At 37.0% G+C, this 18641-nt stretch overlaps 2 protein-coding genes across 2 annotated transcripts; both read left to right on the top strand.

Moving 5' to 3' along the window:
* Positions 1–4896: 4896 nt before the first annotated feature.
* On the top strand, positions 4897–10954 carry LOC121409683 (neuropilin and tolloid-like protein 1). The gene is made up of 6 exons (XM_041601592.1): positions 4897–4903; positions 5419–5466; positions 7851–8012; positions 9072–9320; positions 9950–10006; positions 10809–10954. The coding sequence occupies exons 1-6, from the start codon at positions 4897–4899 to the stop codon at positions 10952–10954; spliced, it is 669 nt and encodes a 222-aa protein (XP_041457526.1).
* An 846-nt stretch (positions 10955–11800) lies between these two features.
* On the top strand, positions 11801–17393 carry LOC121407532 (neuropilin and tolloid-like protein 2). Its single transcript, XM_041598663.1, has 3 exons — positions 11801–11902; positions 12332–12448; positions 15791–17393. Exons 1-3 carry the CDS (start codon positions 11809–11811, stop codon positions 16345–16347), a joined length of 768 nt encoding a protein of 255 aa, XP_041454597.1. The 5' UTR covers positions 11801–11808; the 3' UTR covers positions 16348–17393.
* The last annotated feature ends 1248 nt before the right edge of the window (positions 17394–18641 follow it).

Here is an 18641-nt window from a genome sequence, read left to right as displayed (position 1 = left end):
GTAAAAGTAATTTTATGTTATTGCTGAAGTGATTAAAATATACAAGTCTAAGAATCATCTGGGACAGAAATAAATAGATTAGTAACCCTGGATTTGGTCGTGATGGGACGTTAACTGCAATGTAAAGGGGACGCTTCAAAATTTGTTGCTATCCAATTTTGGTAAGACACGTCACTGCTGACTGTATACAAAGGTATAAGGTATGCATTGGACGGTATATCAATTTCACATGATGAAGATATATTTGTATTTTTTTCAGAAAAATCACCACAAACAAACATCTCATGAGTTCTGAGTTACCGATGTATATTGATCATTTCGATATGCCAATTTTGATCACCGTCATGTCATAATATTGTGCATCCATTTCTGTTGTGGATCTTGCATTTATTACGGCATATCCAAGGAAGGAATAGAAAGAATAGCAGAGTGGAATGGATGTTATAAGCTTGTTTCTTTTGCGTTCTTTTTTTCCCTGACGACCATGTGGTCTAGATTTACAGGCGACCTTGGAGTAAAATGCGGTTCTTTGGCGGCGAGCGAATCGTATTACATGCGTGATGGACTGCCAGGAGAAAGAGAATGCGTTATGGGCCATTGGGGTCACAATAGTCTTGTCATGAGAATGTAGTAACAATAATTTCAAGCCGGAAAGACAAAGAGTGAGAAGAAGAGAAGACAGAACTGCGAAGATGTGTATAGTATTCTCAGGGGGAGTAGTATAGAGTCTAGAGAGAGAAAGGAATGCACAGATTTGCGAATATTAATTGTAGAAAGGTGGGGTACAAAGAGAGGGAGAGAGAGAGAGAGAAGAGGGGGGAGTGGAGAGGGGGAGGAAAGCGTGATAGAGATAAATGGGAGGGGATGGGAGGAAAGAGAGGACACAGAGGGGGGGGGGGGGTGAGAGATAATTCCGATTAACAAAATTGATTCAGCCTCGGTGAGAAAGGGACTAAAAGATACAACGATTATTAAAAAAAAATCAAGGGAGGATGGAGAGAGTATAGGGAAAGAGAGGGAAATATAGACTGGGATTTAGAGAGGGGTAAATGTGAGGGAAAGTGGATAAAGAAGAAGAGAGAGACAGAGATCATCAAACAGACAGACAAACTGGGACAGACAGGAGATAAACATTGTCGTCGAAACAGACTAAATCTGTGAAAATAACAAAGAGCAAGAGAAGAGGACACTTGAAAATACCAAAGTGCATATAGTGAGCAAAATCCGTTGAAAGAAAATATCACCATGAATCTCCATTTCATTATCCCTCTTAAATTACTCTTTAAATCGTATTAATAGTGTACAGAGTTTAAGCCAGAGCATCGCCCTAGTTTACTGTCACTGTAATTTGAATTTGAGCGTGTTAAAATGATGAACTGAAACCAGGGGTGGATCCAGGATTTTCCAAAGTGGGGCTCATTTCCCAGAGAAATGACTGACAAGTCCCCCCCCCAAAAAAAAGGGCTTTCGCCCACCATTTTAGTCATTCCGTCTTCACAAGAAATGACAAAAAGGGGTTTCACCAAAATTTAGGTAATTTCGTCCACACAAAAATATTGACAAGCAAAAAAAAAGTCCACACTTTCAAAAGGGAGCACACATGTTATAACGGCATATTTACATTATTTTTATTGCGTCTCTCAAAGGGGGGGGGGGAGGGGCGGCGACTCTGCTCATCCCCTCCCCCTAGATCCGCCAGTATAGATCTGAATGTCATAACTTCAGCGTAATTGTTTGCCATACATACATTCCAATATCATATCATAACTTTGATCGACATGATGAATTATTATTCTACACTAGATTTTGATTTTACAAATATGCAAGAGTGTAAATTTCCAATAATTTTGCTTGTCTTCTCAACTATTGCATGTGATCAAATAGAGAAACGATGGATTTGTCAATAATTAAAGGTAAGAATTGAGTGTGGAGATTTCTGCCCCCCCCCCCCCTCTCCCTCTCTCTTTCTCTCTCTTCCTATTTTTTCAATACGAAGATCTTTCCTAGAACTGTTTTGTGAGTTATCAAGGTACCTCTCCTCCAAGGTCAATCGCTTTACTTCTTGCTCTCTTAGTACCACTTATATTCTGTTAGACAACAACTGTACCTTATTTTACTTACCCATTAACATGAATCATCTGGTAGAAAACTAGAAGAAAGAGTGCAAATATCTTTATGAATGTTGTGGCCATTTGTTTTGGGGGTTGACGATACCATCCCAACTAGAGATAGAGTAGAATTGAACACCTATTTAGATTAGATTGTAATTTATTCGACCATTAAAACAATGTAGATTTTGCTGGTTACTGATGTTTGGAAATGGAATATGGTTCGTTTAGTGTCACTTTTCTGATGATGTCTAAATAATATCATTTTAACTAATGATGATGATAGGTGTAGTAACTAGGACGATTAGTTCTTGATGAGCTTAGATAGACGTTTTAAAGTAGTTAGATGTTACTTATGTTTATTTATAATTGATTTTAACATGGTGGTTTTAACCTAAGTTTTAACATAAAAATCACAATAATTAGATGTTACTTATGTTTATTTATAATTGATTTAACATGGTGGTTTTAACATAAAAATCACATGTTACTTATGTTTATTTATAATTGATTTTAACATGGTGGTTTTAACATAAGAATCCCAATAATTGGGTTTCGCTTCTCAATAGCATATCTAGTGTGTTCCTAATTCACGGCTTATCATTGGATTATAATAAAATGTGGTTAAATATATCACGCACAGTACATAAGACAAGTGACATGTATCCTTCTTTATGATATAACTGAGGAACTTTTTCAAATTTTACCTTTCTATTAAACTGATAATTGGTCAGTCACGATGTGTAGTCAATATTTTTTTTCCTTTAACGATTCTTGTCGAGGCCTTTGCCTAGAATTATAGATTTCAATTTTACTCACCATTATCAATCTGTTTATTATCACTCCTTTTCAAAACGTGAGCAAACTTGATATTTTGTAGAGTTTTGTCAATTTATTGCTTTGAAGCTGACCGGCTATATATTTATTACCTTTTTTGGCTGTCATAACACGCAGGTTAAAAGTCATCAAGAATCGTAAAAGTACTGAATCGCAGGTTGACGAATTATAATTGAAAGACTACTTGTTTGTCGGAAGGAAATATCTTTGCATTCTGTTGATAGAAAGCATTAAATAATAACTCGGACATGCCAGGAGCTAAGAAAGAAAGGAGATTAAATGGCAATATTGATATCACCTTCATTCAAAATTTACGATTTCGTGTTGAAAGTGCTAGAATATTCATCAAAGTAAAATAACGATAAAGTTACCTTAAAACCGTATCATAATTAGAATTGTTTTTATGTAGATATTTCTTTTATATTCTTATTGAACTACTACACTGTAAAAAGTGTGGTGTTAAAACTGACACCAATTGGTGTTAATAGAGGACAACACCCTGAGGTGTTAAAATTACACCCTAAAGATTGAACATAACACCAAAGAGTGTAAATGTAACAACCAAAGGTGTTGTAATAACACCTATAGGTGTAAAACTAACACCACCAATTTAACACCATTGTAAAACAACTGGTGTGGTCCTCTATGTACACCGGTTAACACCACAGTTTTTGCTGTGTACCATTGAGCAGCTTTTTATTGACATTGAAATATTTTTATTGATTGAAATCGTTAATAGAATTTGAACGCACCTACGTTGAAAGAGTGAACCAACATGCAAATTTTCGACATGGATATTTCACTGTAATGATTTGATAAGATGTGTATAGGTAACTATGGATTTAGGTCGGCCATTGCTCTGTTCGGCCGGTCAGTTTTGGGGAGGAACGATAATGTATGTGTATTGACAGAACGCGGGAAACGAAAAGCCCGCTAACGAATTTCAGCCATACATCTGTGTAAATAGTATGGCAACCACCACAAACTTCCTAGATGGAAACCTCGTGACCTTTAAAGGAAAAATCTCGTCTTACAATGAGAATTTAATTCATTTTATTAAAATTTGAGAACAACCATTTCAATTCAGTCTTATTTTGAGTTGTTTCAAGTACAACTGCCCCATATGGCAATTTTACTAAATATTCTAAAATCTTTTTATTTTCAAAAACACATTCAATGCAATTTCTTCACAGATATAATTATCTTCTTAATACTATAGAAAGCAGCTATTCTATAAAATAAATGATTTCAAGAAATTCGGTACTAAAATCAATCAATGGTGAATTCGAATTCATATATATATATAAATTGAGGGAAAATGTTGCGAAATCTGGTTTGGGGAATTTGCCATGGACAGAATGATTAATACTGTCCATTAAATTACGAAACACTCCTCTGAGCGTATGTATTCTTCATGTTGTTAATGTTATTGACATAATATGTCACTTGTTAAAACGATATTGCGCTTCTGAGATTAATAGAATTGATATTATTCTCATGTTTGTCGTATATCTTCTGTCGATAATTGCCATCATTATTTTGCAAAAAGGAACATCAATGCGAGATAGGGATGATCCTCCTAAAAGCTCTTCAATGTTTAACTTATTTTAGACGGAGTTTGTTTTTTTACGGCGTGGTGTGAAATCAATATAAGAGCGGTTCGACAGATTGGATGTATAACGTTTCCCAACGCACTTTACACGATCTATACGCTCGTCATTTGCTTGACTAAATTCTGTTTAAATTGTATTAAGATTTCCCCCAGGTTGCGGCTGTGTTTATCTGAAGGGGAAAACTGATGCATACATCTACTTTATAACGTGCCCCCTGCATTGCCGTGAGCACGCAGCCGGGGAGAAAATGGGGGGCACTTTGCATATACCATATAAAGCTCCGTCAGGTCGAGCAAATGGCGGAATAGTTTTTGTCTTATGACCGTGAAGGTATTAGAATGTCTGGTAATGTGTTCTTGGGCTTTAGGGAATGGGCGAATGGCCTATTAGGTTTCGATGTTTTGAGACCGCCGATAGTAATACCATTGAACGGAAATATTCACTTAAAATAGTTGTTATATAGTGGAAAATAATGCAAACCAAACAACCATACGCTAATAACGGCTGCCACAGCCAATATATACAGTCGGTCATTTATGACCAGAAAATATTTGCCCACATTGTATGATATTTTCAATAAAATACTTCTTCATTCATATCGAGAACCATCAGATCATCAAGATCTCCTGTGTAGTAACCGAAATAAGAAATATAAAACATCACAAGACAAAAGGAAAATTCCCTCGTTTCCGCTCCCCCAAGCTCCCGCTTCCCCCCCCCTCCTATAAGCTTCTTTGTCGACTCAAAGTAAGACTTAAGGAATGATGGTGATTGCGAAATTATGAGAATGTTGAAGTTAAGTAATTGACTAATATTGTTTCATCTTTTGTCTTCTTACCCTTATCCTCCTCCCCTTACAGTTCTTCTGGTATTCGTGACTGTTACAAGCTACGGACAGGAAGGAGCAGGTATGTTATGAATACGAAAAAGAATGACTTACCCGAGAATTCCTTTTCACTTACTTCCAATCTTTCCATCTGCATGCCGCCCATCTCTTTATCGTTTCCCCTTTATCTTACACATAAACACACACTCCCTCATCCACGCAGCCATACACCATCATTATCCTATGTAGTCATCCTCACACGCACACGCACACCACACACGCAGGGACACCCTCAAACACACGTTCACGCGCACACCCATTGAGGCACACACTCATGGATCAATCACTTTAACACCATACAAACACATACACTCATCCTTACAACTGGCCTACAAATGCTGTAGCTCATAATATAAATTGTTAACAATCTCAAACCCCCTATATTCTTTATAACCCTCTTTGCAAGTCGAAAATGATGAACAAAGTGAAAGTGTCCAACAAATATTACATAACATGAATAAATAATTGGGAAATTATCATCATTATAAGGATGAAAAAAAAGAAAGATACATATCTCTGCCCTGGGCATGGATTTCTACAGGGAAAGGAGTATTTTTTCTGTCCATGATGGGTTGAATATTATATCAAGTAAAATTGTCATTAAAGGCAGGATCATCGTTTTCATTAGATAATTATGTCGATCTGGAGACAATTTCACGAAGGTGTTAAGCCGGGTGTTTTATAAAGCCGTTCGTAGTGTTAATCACATTTTTTCCCCTGACGTGCTTGAATACGTTTATTGCCCCCCCCTGACGAGCTTGAATACCTTTCTTGCCCTGCCCCTGACGAGCTTGAAAAACTTTTTTTTTCTTGTCATATTTTTCGCGGACGGTTTTGCCACCCCCCCCCCCCCCCTGTGGAAAATCCTAGATACGCCACTGTTTTTAGTAATACTTTACGAACGACTGAAACCTGTTCTTACGTATTAGGCCATTTACAAAGGGATATGTCATGTACCATAAGAAATGATCACCAGTCGTTCTTAATGTTATTTGTAACATACTAATTTCATCATGAAACATCCACTATCACTGACAACTAACGTAACAGCAGGACAAGCTATGTTTCACAGTCAACTAAAACGAAGGAGAATTGTCAGATCTAAAAATTTATCAGACGTTGAGGAAACGCTTCTCATATCAAAAGACGGACTTATTGAAAAATGTTAATATAGCTTTGTTTGAAAACATAGAACAAAATAAAAATCACTCACCATTGATGTCTCTGTATGAGAGTGGCATAGAATGAATACCAATTCGTTTTATTTTGTTTAATTTTTACATCATAGTTTCAGCTGCATTTACAAAGTTAAAAACATCACATTTGATATCAATAGGGGCATTGTATTCTTCTGTATTTACATTAATAACGAATATATCAAATAGATTCAATATTTTCACTTTTGCTATTATTCAATTAAGACTTATAACGTTTCACATTCCAGCCACCATACATGTACCTGTCTTTGCTTGCAGATATAAATTTATGGCTATTCAGCTACGCTCTATCAATTTAGGCATTAAAATGTGACATCTAATGTAATCGATATTCGTTAACAAAAAGTATTGCTGGTAGAGTAGTGTCATTCCCATAGAGATTAATATACATCGCTATGGTCATTCCACAGCTTGAGCAAATAAAGCAAGATTGAGTGTATTGTTGTTTATATCTACTGTATAATTATTTTGCCTATTATATCATAAAAAATTATGTCGCATAAAAATTGATGTGGTCTGGATGAAAAGAATAAATATCCTATGTTAATATATAACCTGGGCCCGTCTTACAAAGAGTTGCGATAGATCAGATCAACCAAAACTATGGAAAGCCAGCATTTTCATCATCTAAAATGCACAAATATGAAATATATTTTCTAGATATGATGCATAGATATAATATATATTCATACACTCACTGTTTTCTTGAAGTGTAGTTTGGCACTTGAATTCTCAATTTAATACCTTTATACTGCAATAATTGTTTTAAAAATAGCAGAATAGATACCTATCTTATCAGAAACATTTCAGTTTCTCTACACAAATAACATTTATCATCTATCATTACTAGTAGTTATTTGGAAGGGTGTATCTTAAGCGTAGCCACTTATAACACACAGTCAATGAGAGATGTTTCTAGGCGCTTCATACTATTGCCCTGGTATTAGCACGGCTGCCCTGATCCGGCTTTCGAGCGTTCAAGGAATTTACTTTACCTGGGTGGAGAGTGGCACATATATAGATAAACGCTTACACCTAACCAAAGGACTCGAGTGTTGCGGTCGGATTTAAACCCAGGACATTGTGATTCAAAGTGTAGGGACTTACCTTCTTAGCCACAATACCTCTACATAAATTAATACGGATTTGAAGTTAATTATTTTCACTTTCCTTTTTCATGTATTTTCAGCTGATGATGGACCTAGATTTCGATTTCCATCACCGCATCGTTACGACCTTGCTACATGGTGTGAAGAGAAGTACTATCCATACGAAAAGGACGGGATGTTTGCAAGCCCAAACTATCCACTAGACTATAACAGCGATGAAGAATGCGTCTATAGATTTGAAGGTATTCATTTCACCTTTAAAAGTTGTAACTCACTCTTTATTCAGTGTGAGCTCGTTATTTTTTTTTCATTTTCATAGTATTTTTTATACGACGGAGCCCCTCAGGTGACATGTTTTTTTTCCACGAGTAATATATAATTGAAGTCATAAGTCGAGGCAGCGAGTTAGGAAGAAAAAAACATGTCATGTCACCTGAGGCGCTCTGTAGAATAAAAATAAATATTTACATGAAAATGAAAAATTAAGCCGTTACATTGAATAAAGAGTGAGTTCGAGGGAACGAGTTAGTAACTCGTGGTAACTAGTTAGAAAAAAATCAATGTCATGTAACTTTATTTTATTCTTTTATGTATTTATTAAAAGTCAATGCATAACATATGATTAAGGATTATATAAGGATTGTAACAATAATAAAAATGCGGAATAAACGACATTAAGTAGACGACAGTATATTTAAAATGAATAAACCTATGAAGCAAGAACCTCGAGAATGAATTACTTCAAAATCTTCATGTCATGTAACTTTAGGGGGTCTATATAATACAACTAGCATGGGTACGGTAGACAATCAACCATTTTTTTTAAATCCATGAGACACATTTTTATTGGTAGAATAAGAAGAAGACTTTCATCTCAACTGGTTATGTTTCGTTTTTCAATAATGAAAGATAAACGTCTAAATAATAGTAAATTGTAATAAAATCATTGATTTTACCCAAACCTATCAAATCTATCACGTGACTGACTCCAACTCCACCCATCGGCATGTATGTTATCAAAACGTTGTGGCTGACATTTGATAAAGGTATATCTCAACCCCGATCATGAATATATAATACAGTTATAATCTCATTTACGCTGTTCACACTTAAAGTCACATGAATAACATAAGATGAGCATATGAGCAAAGTAGGTAAGTAGTTGAGTGGCGATTTTATTTTTGACGATCAAATTCATTTTATAAAATCCAACCAAGTAACTTAAAAGTATGTATAGCACTCTAAATCTTGATGATAATATCTTGACATTGTTCAAACCCATTACGATCCTCTTTGACTAGCTGCCGAAAACGAGGTGATTGAGCTGGTCTTTTCGTCAACTTTCAACGTAGAGGGCTCAGCCGGGTGCGAGTACGACTACATCGAGATCCACGATGGTCGCTATGGTTACTCCCCACTCATCACTCGTGATTGTGGTAATGTTGCTCCTCCTCGGATAGTGTCCTCCGGAAATCATCTTCTTATGTTCTTCATCACCGATAGTTTACTGGTAGAGCAGGGATTCGCTGGGATATTCAGGTACCTACCAGGTAAGCTTAATATGGTTAAGTTCTTAAAGCCACTGGAATCTGCGAAAATTTAGGATTAAGATGCTCTGCTTAATTCATTTACTTTAAAGACATATAGATTACTAATAAACCTCGAAAGGAATATGGAAGTGAATAGATTGAAACTGTATATATGATCAGCGAAACTCTTCGCATGTTGCTCACGTTCTACGCCATACGTTGGATAAAGTTAACAATTCATCCCTTTTAAGATAAATGTTTAACAACACCGTTATCGGGTCTAATAATTTATACGGAGAACTTTTTTAAAGACAAGTGCACACATAGTTTACAAAATTTCATGTAGCATTTCCATTTCTTTGAATGAGGATAAAAGGATGGTGCCGTTGCCGAGTGGTGTAACGCGCCTGAACTGACTCGATACTTGAAAGTCCGGGGTTTGATCCCCAGACATGGCACCTCTGCCCGGCCGTGAGCATGGCTTTTAATCGACAAAGCGCTTTTATCCCCAAAATGGAGAACTTGATAAGCTATGGTCTATGGTTCGCTATGGTTTGAATGATATTGTGTTGATTATATCTTATACTTGGTTTATCATAATTCTTGAATTACTAACACAACGAGATCTTCGCGACATTTTTTTTTTTCAGCTCCAACCAAACCCCAAGCAACAAGTGTTTCGACAAAAAGGACATACGGACCTGAAGGTAAGCTTGATCTGGAATGATTCAACTTATTTACTAATTTACTGGCGGAAATGTAGTAGAACCAAGAGATTGAAGTTGGGAGGTCAGGTGCTGTTATGTCGTATCCAACCAAATCTAACGATAGGGGTTCGAATCCTATCACAAAAATGATATGCATTCTGTAGAGTTAAAGTCACGGTCAGAAAATTAAGAAGTTGAGAGCATGAAAGGGTTTAACAATCTAGATTTTACTTGAAGTATTGATGTTTGCATTGTGGGACAGTGGTACTAGCGCTTCTTGGACGATTGGAAATGGTTCTTATTCTGGATTTAAAAGGAGCAATGTAGAAGAGATTAGGAGAGAGATTCCATCATAAAGTGGAAGATTTTTTTCTTCCCATAATCAAGCTAGCCGCGGAAGTTATAAATTTATTCAGCTATGGATCTATTCCAAGATCGAGTTAGGCCTTTCGGATAGTGACGTTTCCCGAATATAAATAATTACACCTGACCATGCTGACTGACACACGTTTGGAAAAGCCTGGGGCCCGTTTCATAAGAATGGTAGCTATGGAAGCTTTGCCATTATTGTTACTACCATAAATTTACCATAGTTGAAATTTTTATGAAAAGGGCCCATAATCACACGCATCAATTCCATACATTATCATTTAAAAGATCCTACTATTTATCATTTCTGATCGTACTTTGGAACAACACAGGTTGCATGCAGGACCATCTACTAAAATACTTGTAAACTAGTCCGGTTGATTTATTTTTACCTTTGAAGTTAATGAATTTCGATATTTTTCTTTTCTGGTAGAATGTTTCTTTTCGATGGACGGTTACGATGGTGAGATCTCAGCACAGGACGTGTTCAGGATACTAGATGAAGATAAGAGATGGCCAACCAAAATAGACTGTACGTGGGAGGTTACTGTCCCTCCAAACAACAAGGTATGTGCTTGATATAACGACTAAACATAGAAGCAGAGTTGTGAACAATGGCGGAAGCTTTATATAAGTCGAAAAAAAAGAAAAGAAAACTGAGAATATTGTGGGAAGTTAATGTCCATCCAAAGAACAAGGTATCCACCAGGGTCCCGTAACACAGAGGTAAGCGATTAATCGCACGCTCAGTTTTCACGATTTCATGACATACATTGTTGTCAATGCAATCAATCGTACAAAAAAAACTTTCTACGATGATTGCTAAGCTTTGTGTTATGGTACCCAGATCAGTCATGACGATTAAGAACAACACTTGGAGCAGGGAAGTTGACAAGTGGCAAGGGTTTGAAATGGATCGCACACATTATAGAAATATAAGTGGGACCACAAACCATATTGTAAAAGTAAACAGACTACGCACAATATATTACTATTCTAACGACACATATATTTACCATCTTAAGGCGCAGTAATTCATATCTCTCTCTCCCCTCTCTATCTATCTATCTATCTATCTATCAATCTATCTATCTATATGTGTAAACAAATAAATTGAATATAATTTCAAGTTTGAAGGAAATATTCATCAATGTCATTTATGAATTATACTTTGCCTAACTTTATAAATGAGTGAGAACTCCTGAAGGCAAAATCATTTGATCAGGTACTACTACTAGATACTTGTTGCATTTCTTTCTTGGAAAATTAACATATTTTACCACATTTCTCGTCTCTAGATAATGATAGAGTTTGCGGAGTTCTCGCTTCACTACGTCAACGAATGCTACATGAATCAAATCATGATCTATGATAAGTATGCTTGGGATTTAAAGCGAATGAAAACGTTTTGCAGTACTTCGGCTCCATCTATCATGACAACCAGTAACAGGGCTTATATCCGTTTCCAGGCCAATACTGGCAGCGTAAAGAACTTCTGGAAGGTCATCTATACAGCTTACCGAGATTGTAAGCAATGCAGATTCCTATGATTCTTTGTGATTAGATACGAATAAAATCAAAGTTTTCTTCTTTTAAAAAATCATTTGATATCACCATAAAATCCTTTTCATAATTGTAACGCCTTTGAATATGAAATATGACAGACTGATTTTTTCTAAATATGCAGAAGGTATTAGGATTGATTCAAATCCCAGCTGAAAGATATCATGTTATTTCATCAACTATACCGTTATAAAAAAACAAGTATGTAATCATTTGGGAGATTACAGAGGAAAATAAAGCTTGGTCAATGATACAAATCATTTTGAGTGTTCTTGATGAGACAGTGATTATATTATTAGGAATACTTCATGGCGATCTCTGTCTCCGCCTAAAGAGAAATTTAGATTATTTCCTCTGAACCATTTATAATATGTTAAATTCTCTGTTTTACAGACGAGTGTAATGAGACAGCATCGTTCACATGTGGTGAATATATGTGCATCAATCGAGAGCTTGTTTGTAATGGAAGACAGAACTGCTATAACATGGCATATGATGAAGCCGATTGTGGTAAGATACAAAGTCCAAAAAATTGAAGATTCCTACAATTGCCTTTCCTTCATGTTTCGCCAGTATCATCGATCTGTCTGCCCTATCTTGCGTTCCTATTTTATTGTCGTTGACAATTCATTTTATCGTCCTATCTCTTCACCCTACTCTACCCCTATATTTCACCCACTATGTCTCAGTTTGTCTCATTATTCTATCTTTCATCTCCAGAACTTTTATCACCATTTACCCCATTACCCCTATGTTTTATACCATGGTCACATTTGCTCTACGGCGGCCGTACGGCGAGTCGAAAACAGCCGCTTTATTCATTTTTATTCAAACCACCTATATTTAGCTGGTACAAAAATGTTAAAACGGCTGTTTTTGACTCGCCGTACGGCCGCCGTAAAACTAATGTGACCATGGTATTAAGCATGTTCATCGATTGTATGTATTGTATCAAGCCCCGATACATTTTTTGTTTTATTCCCCGCTCATTCACTACGAAAATTTCTCTTTGCCCTTATTTCCATGAGCGTAGTGTCTCGTAGCACAATGGCTTGTTACCTCCGTGTATTTGTTCTGTGAGAACTCTGTCTCGTCACCCTTATGCTCTATGAGCACTCTATCTCGTCACCCGTATGTTCTATGATCATTCTATTTCGTCACCCGTATGTTCTATGAGCACTCTATCTCGTCACCCTTATGTTCTATGAGCATTCTATCTCGTCACCCTTATGTTCTATGAGCACTCTATCTCGTCACCCTGATGTTCTATGAGCACTCTATCTCGTCACCCTTATGTTCTATGATCATTCTATTTCGTCACCCGTATGTTCTATGAGCATTCCATCTTGTCACCCTTATGCTCTGCGAGCACTCTATCCCGTCACTCTTAAGTTCTATGAGCACTCTATCTCGTTACCCGCATGTTCTATGAGCATTCAATCTCATTATCCTTATGTTCTTTGAGTTGTGTAACTCGTTACCCCTATTTTCATTGAGCTTTCTGTCTCGTCACACTTATGTTCTATGAATATTCTATCTCATCACTATTATATTTCGCGAGCACTCTATCTCGTCCCCCTTATATTCAATAAACACTCCATTTCGTCTCCATCATATTTCTTGAACACTCTATATCTTCACCCTTATAATTAATGAGCACACTATCTTGTCCCCTTATATTTTAAGGTCATCCATGCGTTCTATGAGCACTCTGTCTCGTCACCCTTATGTTCTGTGAGCACTCTTTCTCGTCACCCTTATGTTCTATGAGCACTCTATCTTGTCACCATCATGTTCTATTATCATTGTACCTTGTCATCGTTATATCATATGCTCACTCCATCTAGTCACCCGTATGCTTCATAAGCACTGTATGAGCACTCTATGTCGTCATCATCATGTTCTATGATCACTCTATCTCGTCACCCTCATGTTCTATGAGCACTCTATCTCGTCACCCTCATGTTCTATGAGCACTCTATCTCGTCACTCTTATGTTCTTTGAGCACTCTATCCCATCTATGAGCACTCTATCTCGTCACCCTTATGTTGTATACGTACTCTATCTCATCACCATTTTGTTCTTTGAGCACTCTATCACGTCACCCTTATGTTCTATGAGCACTCTATCTCGTCACCCTTATGTTCTATAAGCACTCTATCTCATCACCATTTTGTTCTTTGAGCACTCTATCTCGTCACCCGTATGTTCTATGATCATTCTATCTCGTCACCCTTATGTTCTATGAGCACTCTATCTCGTCACCCTCATGTTCTATGAGCACTCTATCTCGTCACCCTTATGTTCTATGAGCACTCTATCTCATCACCATTTTGTTCTATGAGCACTCTATCTCGTCACCCTTATGTTCTATGATCATTCTATCTCGTCACCCGTATGTTCTATGATCATTCTATCTCGTCACCCGTATGTTCTATGAGCACTCTATCTCGTCACCCTCATGTTCTATGAGCATTCTATCTCGTCACCCTTATGTTCTATGATCATTCTATCTCGTCACCCTCATGTTCTAAGATCATTCTATCTCGTCACCCGTATGTTCTATGATCATTCTATCTCGTCACCCGTATGTTCTATGATCATTCTATCTCGTCACCCGTATGTTCTATGAGCACTCTATCTCGTCACCCTTATGTTCTATGAGCACTCTATCTCGTCACCCTTATGTTCTGTGAGCACTCTATCTCGTCACCCTTATGTTCTATGAGCACTCTATCTCGTCACCCTCATGTTCTATGAGCACTCTATCTCGTCACCCTTATGTTCTATGAGCACTCTGCCTCGTCACCCTTATGTTCTATGACCACTCTATCTCGTCACCCTTATGTTCTATAAGCACTCTATCTCATCACCATTTTGTTCTATGAGCACTCTATCTCGTCACCCTTATGTTCTATGAGCACTCTATCTCGTCACCCTTATGTTCTATGAGCACTCTATCTCGTCACCCTTATTTTCTATGAGCACTCTATCTCGTCACCATTATATTTTATGAGCACTCTATCTCGACACCCTTATATTTCATGAAGACTCTACATCACCACCCTTATGCTCCGGGAGCATTCTATCTCGCCACCCCCTTTGTTCCATGATCATTGTACCATTTTTCCACTACTGTGTCTTTTTTATCAGCAAGTCTTTGTCACTTCTTCATTTTACCATACTAAGATTTCGGCTATCCTATATTTCATACCTGCATCATTTCGTCATCTCTATTTTTATCAACACTTCGTCATCCCTCTACCACGTTTACCCAATTTATCCAAATTGTTCTGCACCCGATCCAGGTAAGGTAAATGGGTAACTGGTAGGAATTAATTTAATTAAATGCGTGTGCGCTGTAAGTAATAACGGCTGCCAATCTAAAGCAGGGGTAATAACATCAAAGCCGTATGGAAGCACATCGAGACATTGTAATCATAATGTGATATGCGCTATGCAAGAGCTTTTTATTATTATCAATATTATTTTTATCTCGATATTTCAATTTCTGTCAATCATAGTTGTATATGTCTCATAATAATTTATCTCGTCACCCCTTTATTTCAGAAACATAATTTATGTTCCTCGAACATAATGTGTTTCTTTGGAATATACACTATAATCTTTCAAAAGGATGGATTGATCACAGTCCAGCTCTTCTCGACATATCGGAGACCACACTTGTACATCATGAGGACAATTGTATAGTATACCAAATCGTCGACTTTCTCATATATGGAACCCCTACTGGATCAATTCTGTCGAAAGATTGCATGATTTAATCACAAAAGGTTTATTATATATCACCACATTGTAAGTAACATATTTATACCCTTTTCTCATATTAGAACCGGAGCACCCTACTTCGCTGCTAAATGGTAAAATCGACGCCGTGCTGGGATGCATGATGGCCATCATTTTTCTCGTCACCTTTATAACCATATGCCTAACGTGCCGTCATTCATGGTTACGAACTCGTGAACGAGCCAAGGCAATGTCGACGCGACGGAAAGCTGAAAAACAAGCCGTACAATATATGATGGACAACGAGGCTAACGCGGACGCACAAGAACTAAGCCCGATGGGGGAGCGCGAAACTACAAACTACACAGTATGGAACAAAAATAGTTTCACAGACGAAAATTATGTTTCGTGTAATAATACATCGTCTTCGACCAGTCGCCATCTTGGGGCGGGGAGAGCTTCGCTGACCTCACAAGTGAGCGATTACGTGGAACATATGATGGATAGGATTGGGAGTGTGCATGGACAAAGTAGTGGAGGGAGCAGCGAAGGAAAACTCACCCGAGCCAATACCAATAATGTTTGGACAAGACAATCATTTAGCGATCACCCCAGGACGGTTCACAAATATCCTACGAAGGATATACAAGTACATGTTTAAGAATGTCTCAATCACCTGTGATAGTTTAAGCTTCATGTGTGTATAAACCAAGATTGCCAAATCAAACAAAGACAAAGACAGAGAAAGAATCTTGGTTATAATTGCAATTTTGATAAAATGCAGCGAACTTCCACAGTAATCATCTCTTACCAAATATTCCTTCTATTTATCACTACTTGGTGTTGTCGTGTAAAGATCATATCCTCTCTTCCAGATCGTAAGTTGTTCGTGATGTCATCGGTGATATATCCTAATGCCAAACATTTGAAGCATAAAATGGACATGTTGAAATATCAAGGATAATATTGTCTCTGAGCTTGAACAATTATTCAAGACCATATGGAGTTTTCGTCGATAATAGAAAAAACTGCTGTTGTGTGGATGCTCGATATAAGACTCGCAGGATTCATGGAAATTGATTTGCGAATATTGACAGATTTTCAAAATCTTTACATAAATTGTTGTCACTTAGCAAATATCAAGGATAATCTGATTACTACGTTGATGGCACACACTAAACGCTTCGTTTGATAAAAAAAATACAAGAGGCTTGTCCTCATCAGCCTGTGTTTCCAAATATTCATATGTTTCTTATCTGTGGAAACCAGATGAGAACTTGCTAGAGATAATATGTGATAAAGGTGCAATCATTTCGATGTGTGGGCTATTACCTCGAGTTCACCTCAAAGTTAGAAACCTTTATCTGTGGACCATTTACATAAGAAACGACGGTTAGGCTGTGAAGCCATTTTTTGCAGGTACACTACTGGGCCACGTTGCATTAAAGTTACTATTATGGTAACTTTGCCACCCAATGGTAACTACCATGAAATCCTTGATTTTGGTTGGCTCTTAAAGCGTTGTTACCATGGTGGTTATCATTGGATGGTAAAGATATCATAATAGTAACTTTTATGCAACGGGGCCAATAGGACGTGTTGGCACTGCAACAAAATGTTTTGATAACAGACTTCCACGAACAACGTCGTCCTGTTTTACCTCTTCATGATTTGAGCTGCATTTCTACTTTTCACCATTGAACTACACTCATATTTCTGACATATTTTGGAGTGTATTACAAAATACCCCATCGACAAATTTTGGATGACAAATTTGTTATTAGCCAACCATATGCGATGTTTTCATCAATTTTTTACAATTGTCACTGGAAACCATCAGCACACTGCTACATGGAACTTTCCTCATTACAGAACAGTTAGAAGAAGATTTCAAATTGACAGTAATAGATCTATATTCTTTTCATTTATGACTTTTTGTCCTTTTCTTACGCTTTACGATGCTGTAGTCTGACTATACTTAAGATGTTGCAAGGAGAAAACTCTCTGAAGATCTTGCTAACATACAATTTATAATTATTTTGCTTTCTGAACAGACATCTAGTATTCATACTATCAAATCATCCAATCCTTTATCAATTTCTTCTCAAATAGTTTGCCTACGTCATGCCGAGGTATGAATAATCACTTGTTTAACACAACAATATTTTTTAAGGCAAAAGATACACTGGTTTATGTATAAACATGTAGTTTTAACCTTAATTGAACTTGACGACATGATGTCCCCCCCCCAAAAAAAAATGCTTTACGCGATTTTTCCAGGGCCCGTTGCATAAGGGTTACTATTATGGTATTTTTGCGATCCAATGGTAACTACCATAGTAACAATGTTTAAGAGCCAATCAAAGTCAAGGATTTCATGGAAGTTAACATTGGATGGCAAAAATACCATAATAGTAACTTTTATGCAACAGGGCCAAGAACGCACAAACCTAGCGCCGCCAAATTTTATGGCTCTGCTTTAAATTCTCGCTTAACTCTTTGAGACCAAATTTTCGACGTATGGGTATAGCTTCGCGACGCCACGTGACGTTTTTATATTTGAGACAAAGTTATGCCGAAAATGGTTTATTCTTGAAGTGATGTTTGGTGTTTGATATGCAAATATTGTTTTTTCAAGAATAAATTAGCATACTTCATTCATAATATGTAACAAAATAATTATTTGAGGATTTTCTTATAATACTTGCTTGTGGTTTGTGTTGTAATGAATATGTGTGCCGAATTTGGGCGCGATCGCGCGAACGGCTGCCGAGATCAGAATGGGGCATCTTGTTCCCAGTACTCAAAAATGCATCTAAAAAAGATCAGTCTTTTTATGGTTCAGGAATTTTATAGAAAAGAGTTTATGAATACTTAACTCCAAGTATTGAAGTTCATTTATTGTTGGAATATCAGGCTAACGGTTTACCTAATTCAATCTCTTAACGAAAGACG

This window comes from Lytechinus variegatus, chromosome 2 (genome assembly GCF_018143015.1).
Source record: "Lytechinus variegatus isolate NC3 chromosome 2, Lvar_3.0, whole genome shotgun sequence".
NCBI classification, from domain to species: Eukaryota; Metazoa; Echinodermata; class Echinoidea; order Temnopleuroida; family Toxopneustidae; genus Lytechinus; species Lytechinus variegatus.
Note: the sequence above shows the minus strand (reverse complement) of the source record. Positions and strands in the feature narration are given on the sequence as shown.

Excerpts from the sequence above, each read along its gene's own strand:
- LOC121407532 (XM_041598663.1), top strand. The coding sequence starts at position 11,809 with ATGACAACCAGTAACAGGGCTTATATCCGTTTCCAGGCCAATACTGGC. Across the intron at positions 11,903-12,331 it reads CTATACAGCTTACCGAGATT|ACGAGTGTAATGAGACAGCA; the intron begins GTAAGCAATGCA and ends TCTGTTTTACAG. Across the intron at positions 12,449-15,790 it reads ATATGATGAAGCCGATTGTG|AACCGGAGCACCCTACTTCG; the intron begins GTAAGATACAAA and ends TTCTCATATTAG.
- LOC121409683 (XM_041601592.1), top strand. Across the intron at positions 5,467-7,850 it reads CTACGGACAGGAAGGAGCAG|CTGATGATGGACCTAGATTT; the intron begins GTATGTTATGAA and ends ATGTATTTTCAG. Across the intron at positions 10,007-10,808 it reads AAGGACATACGGACCTGAAG|AATGTTTCTTTTCGATGGAC; the intron begins GTAAGCTTGATC and ends CTTTTCTGGTAG.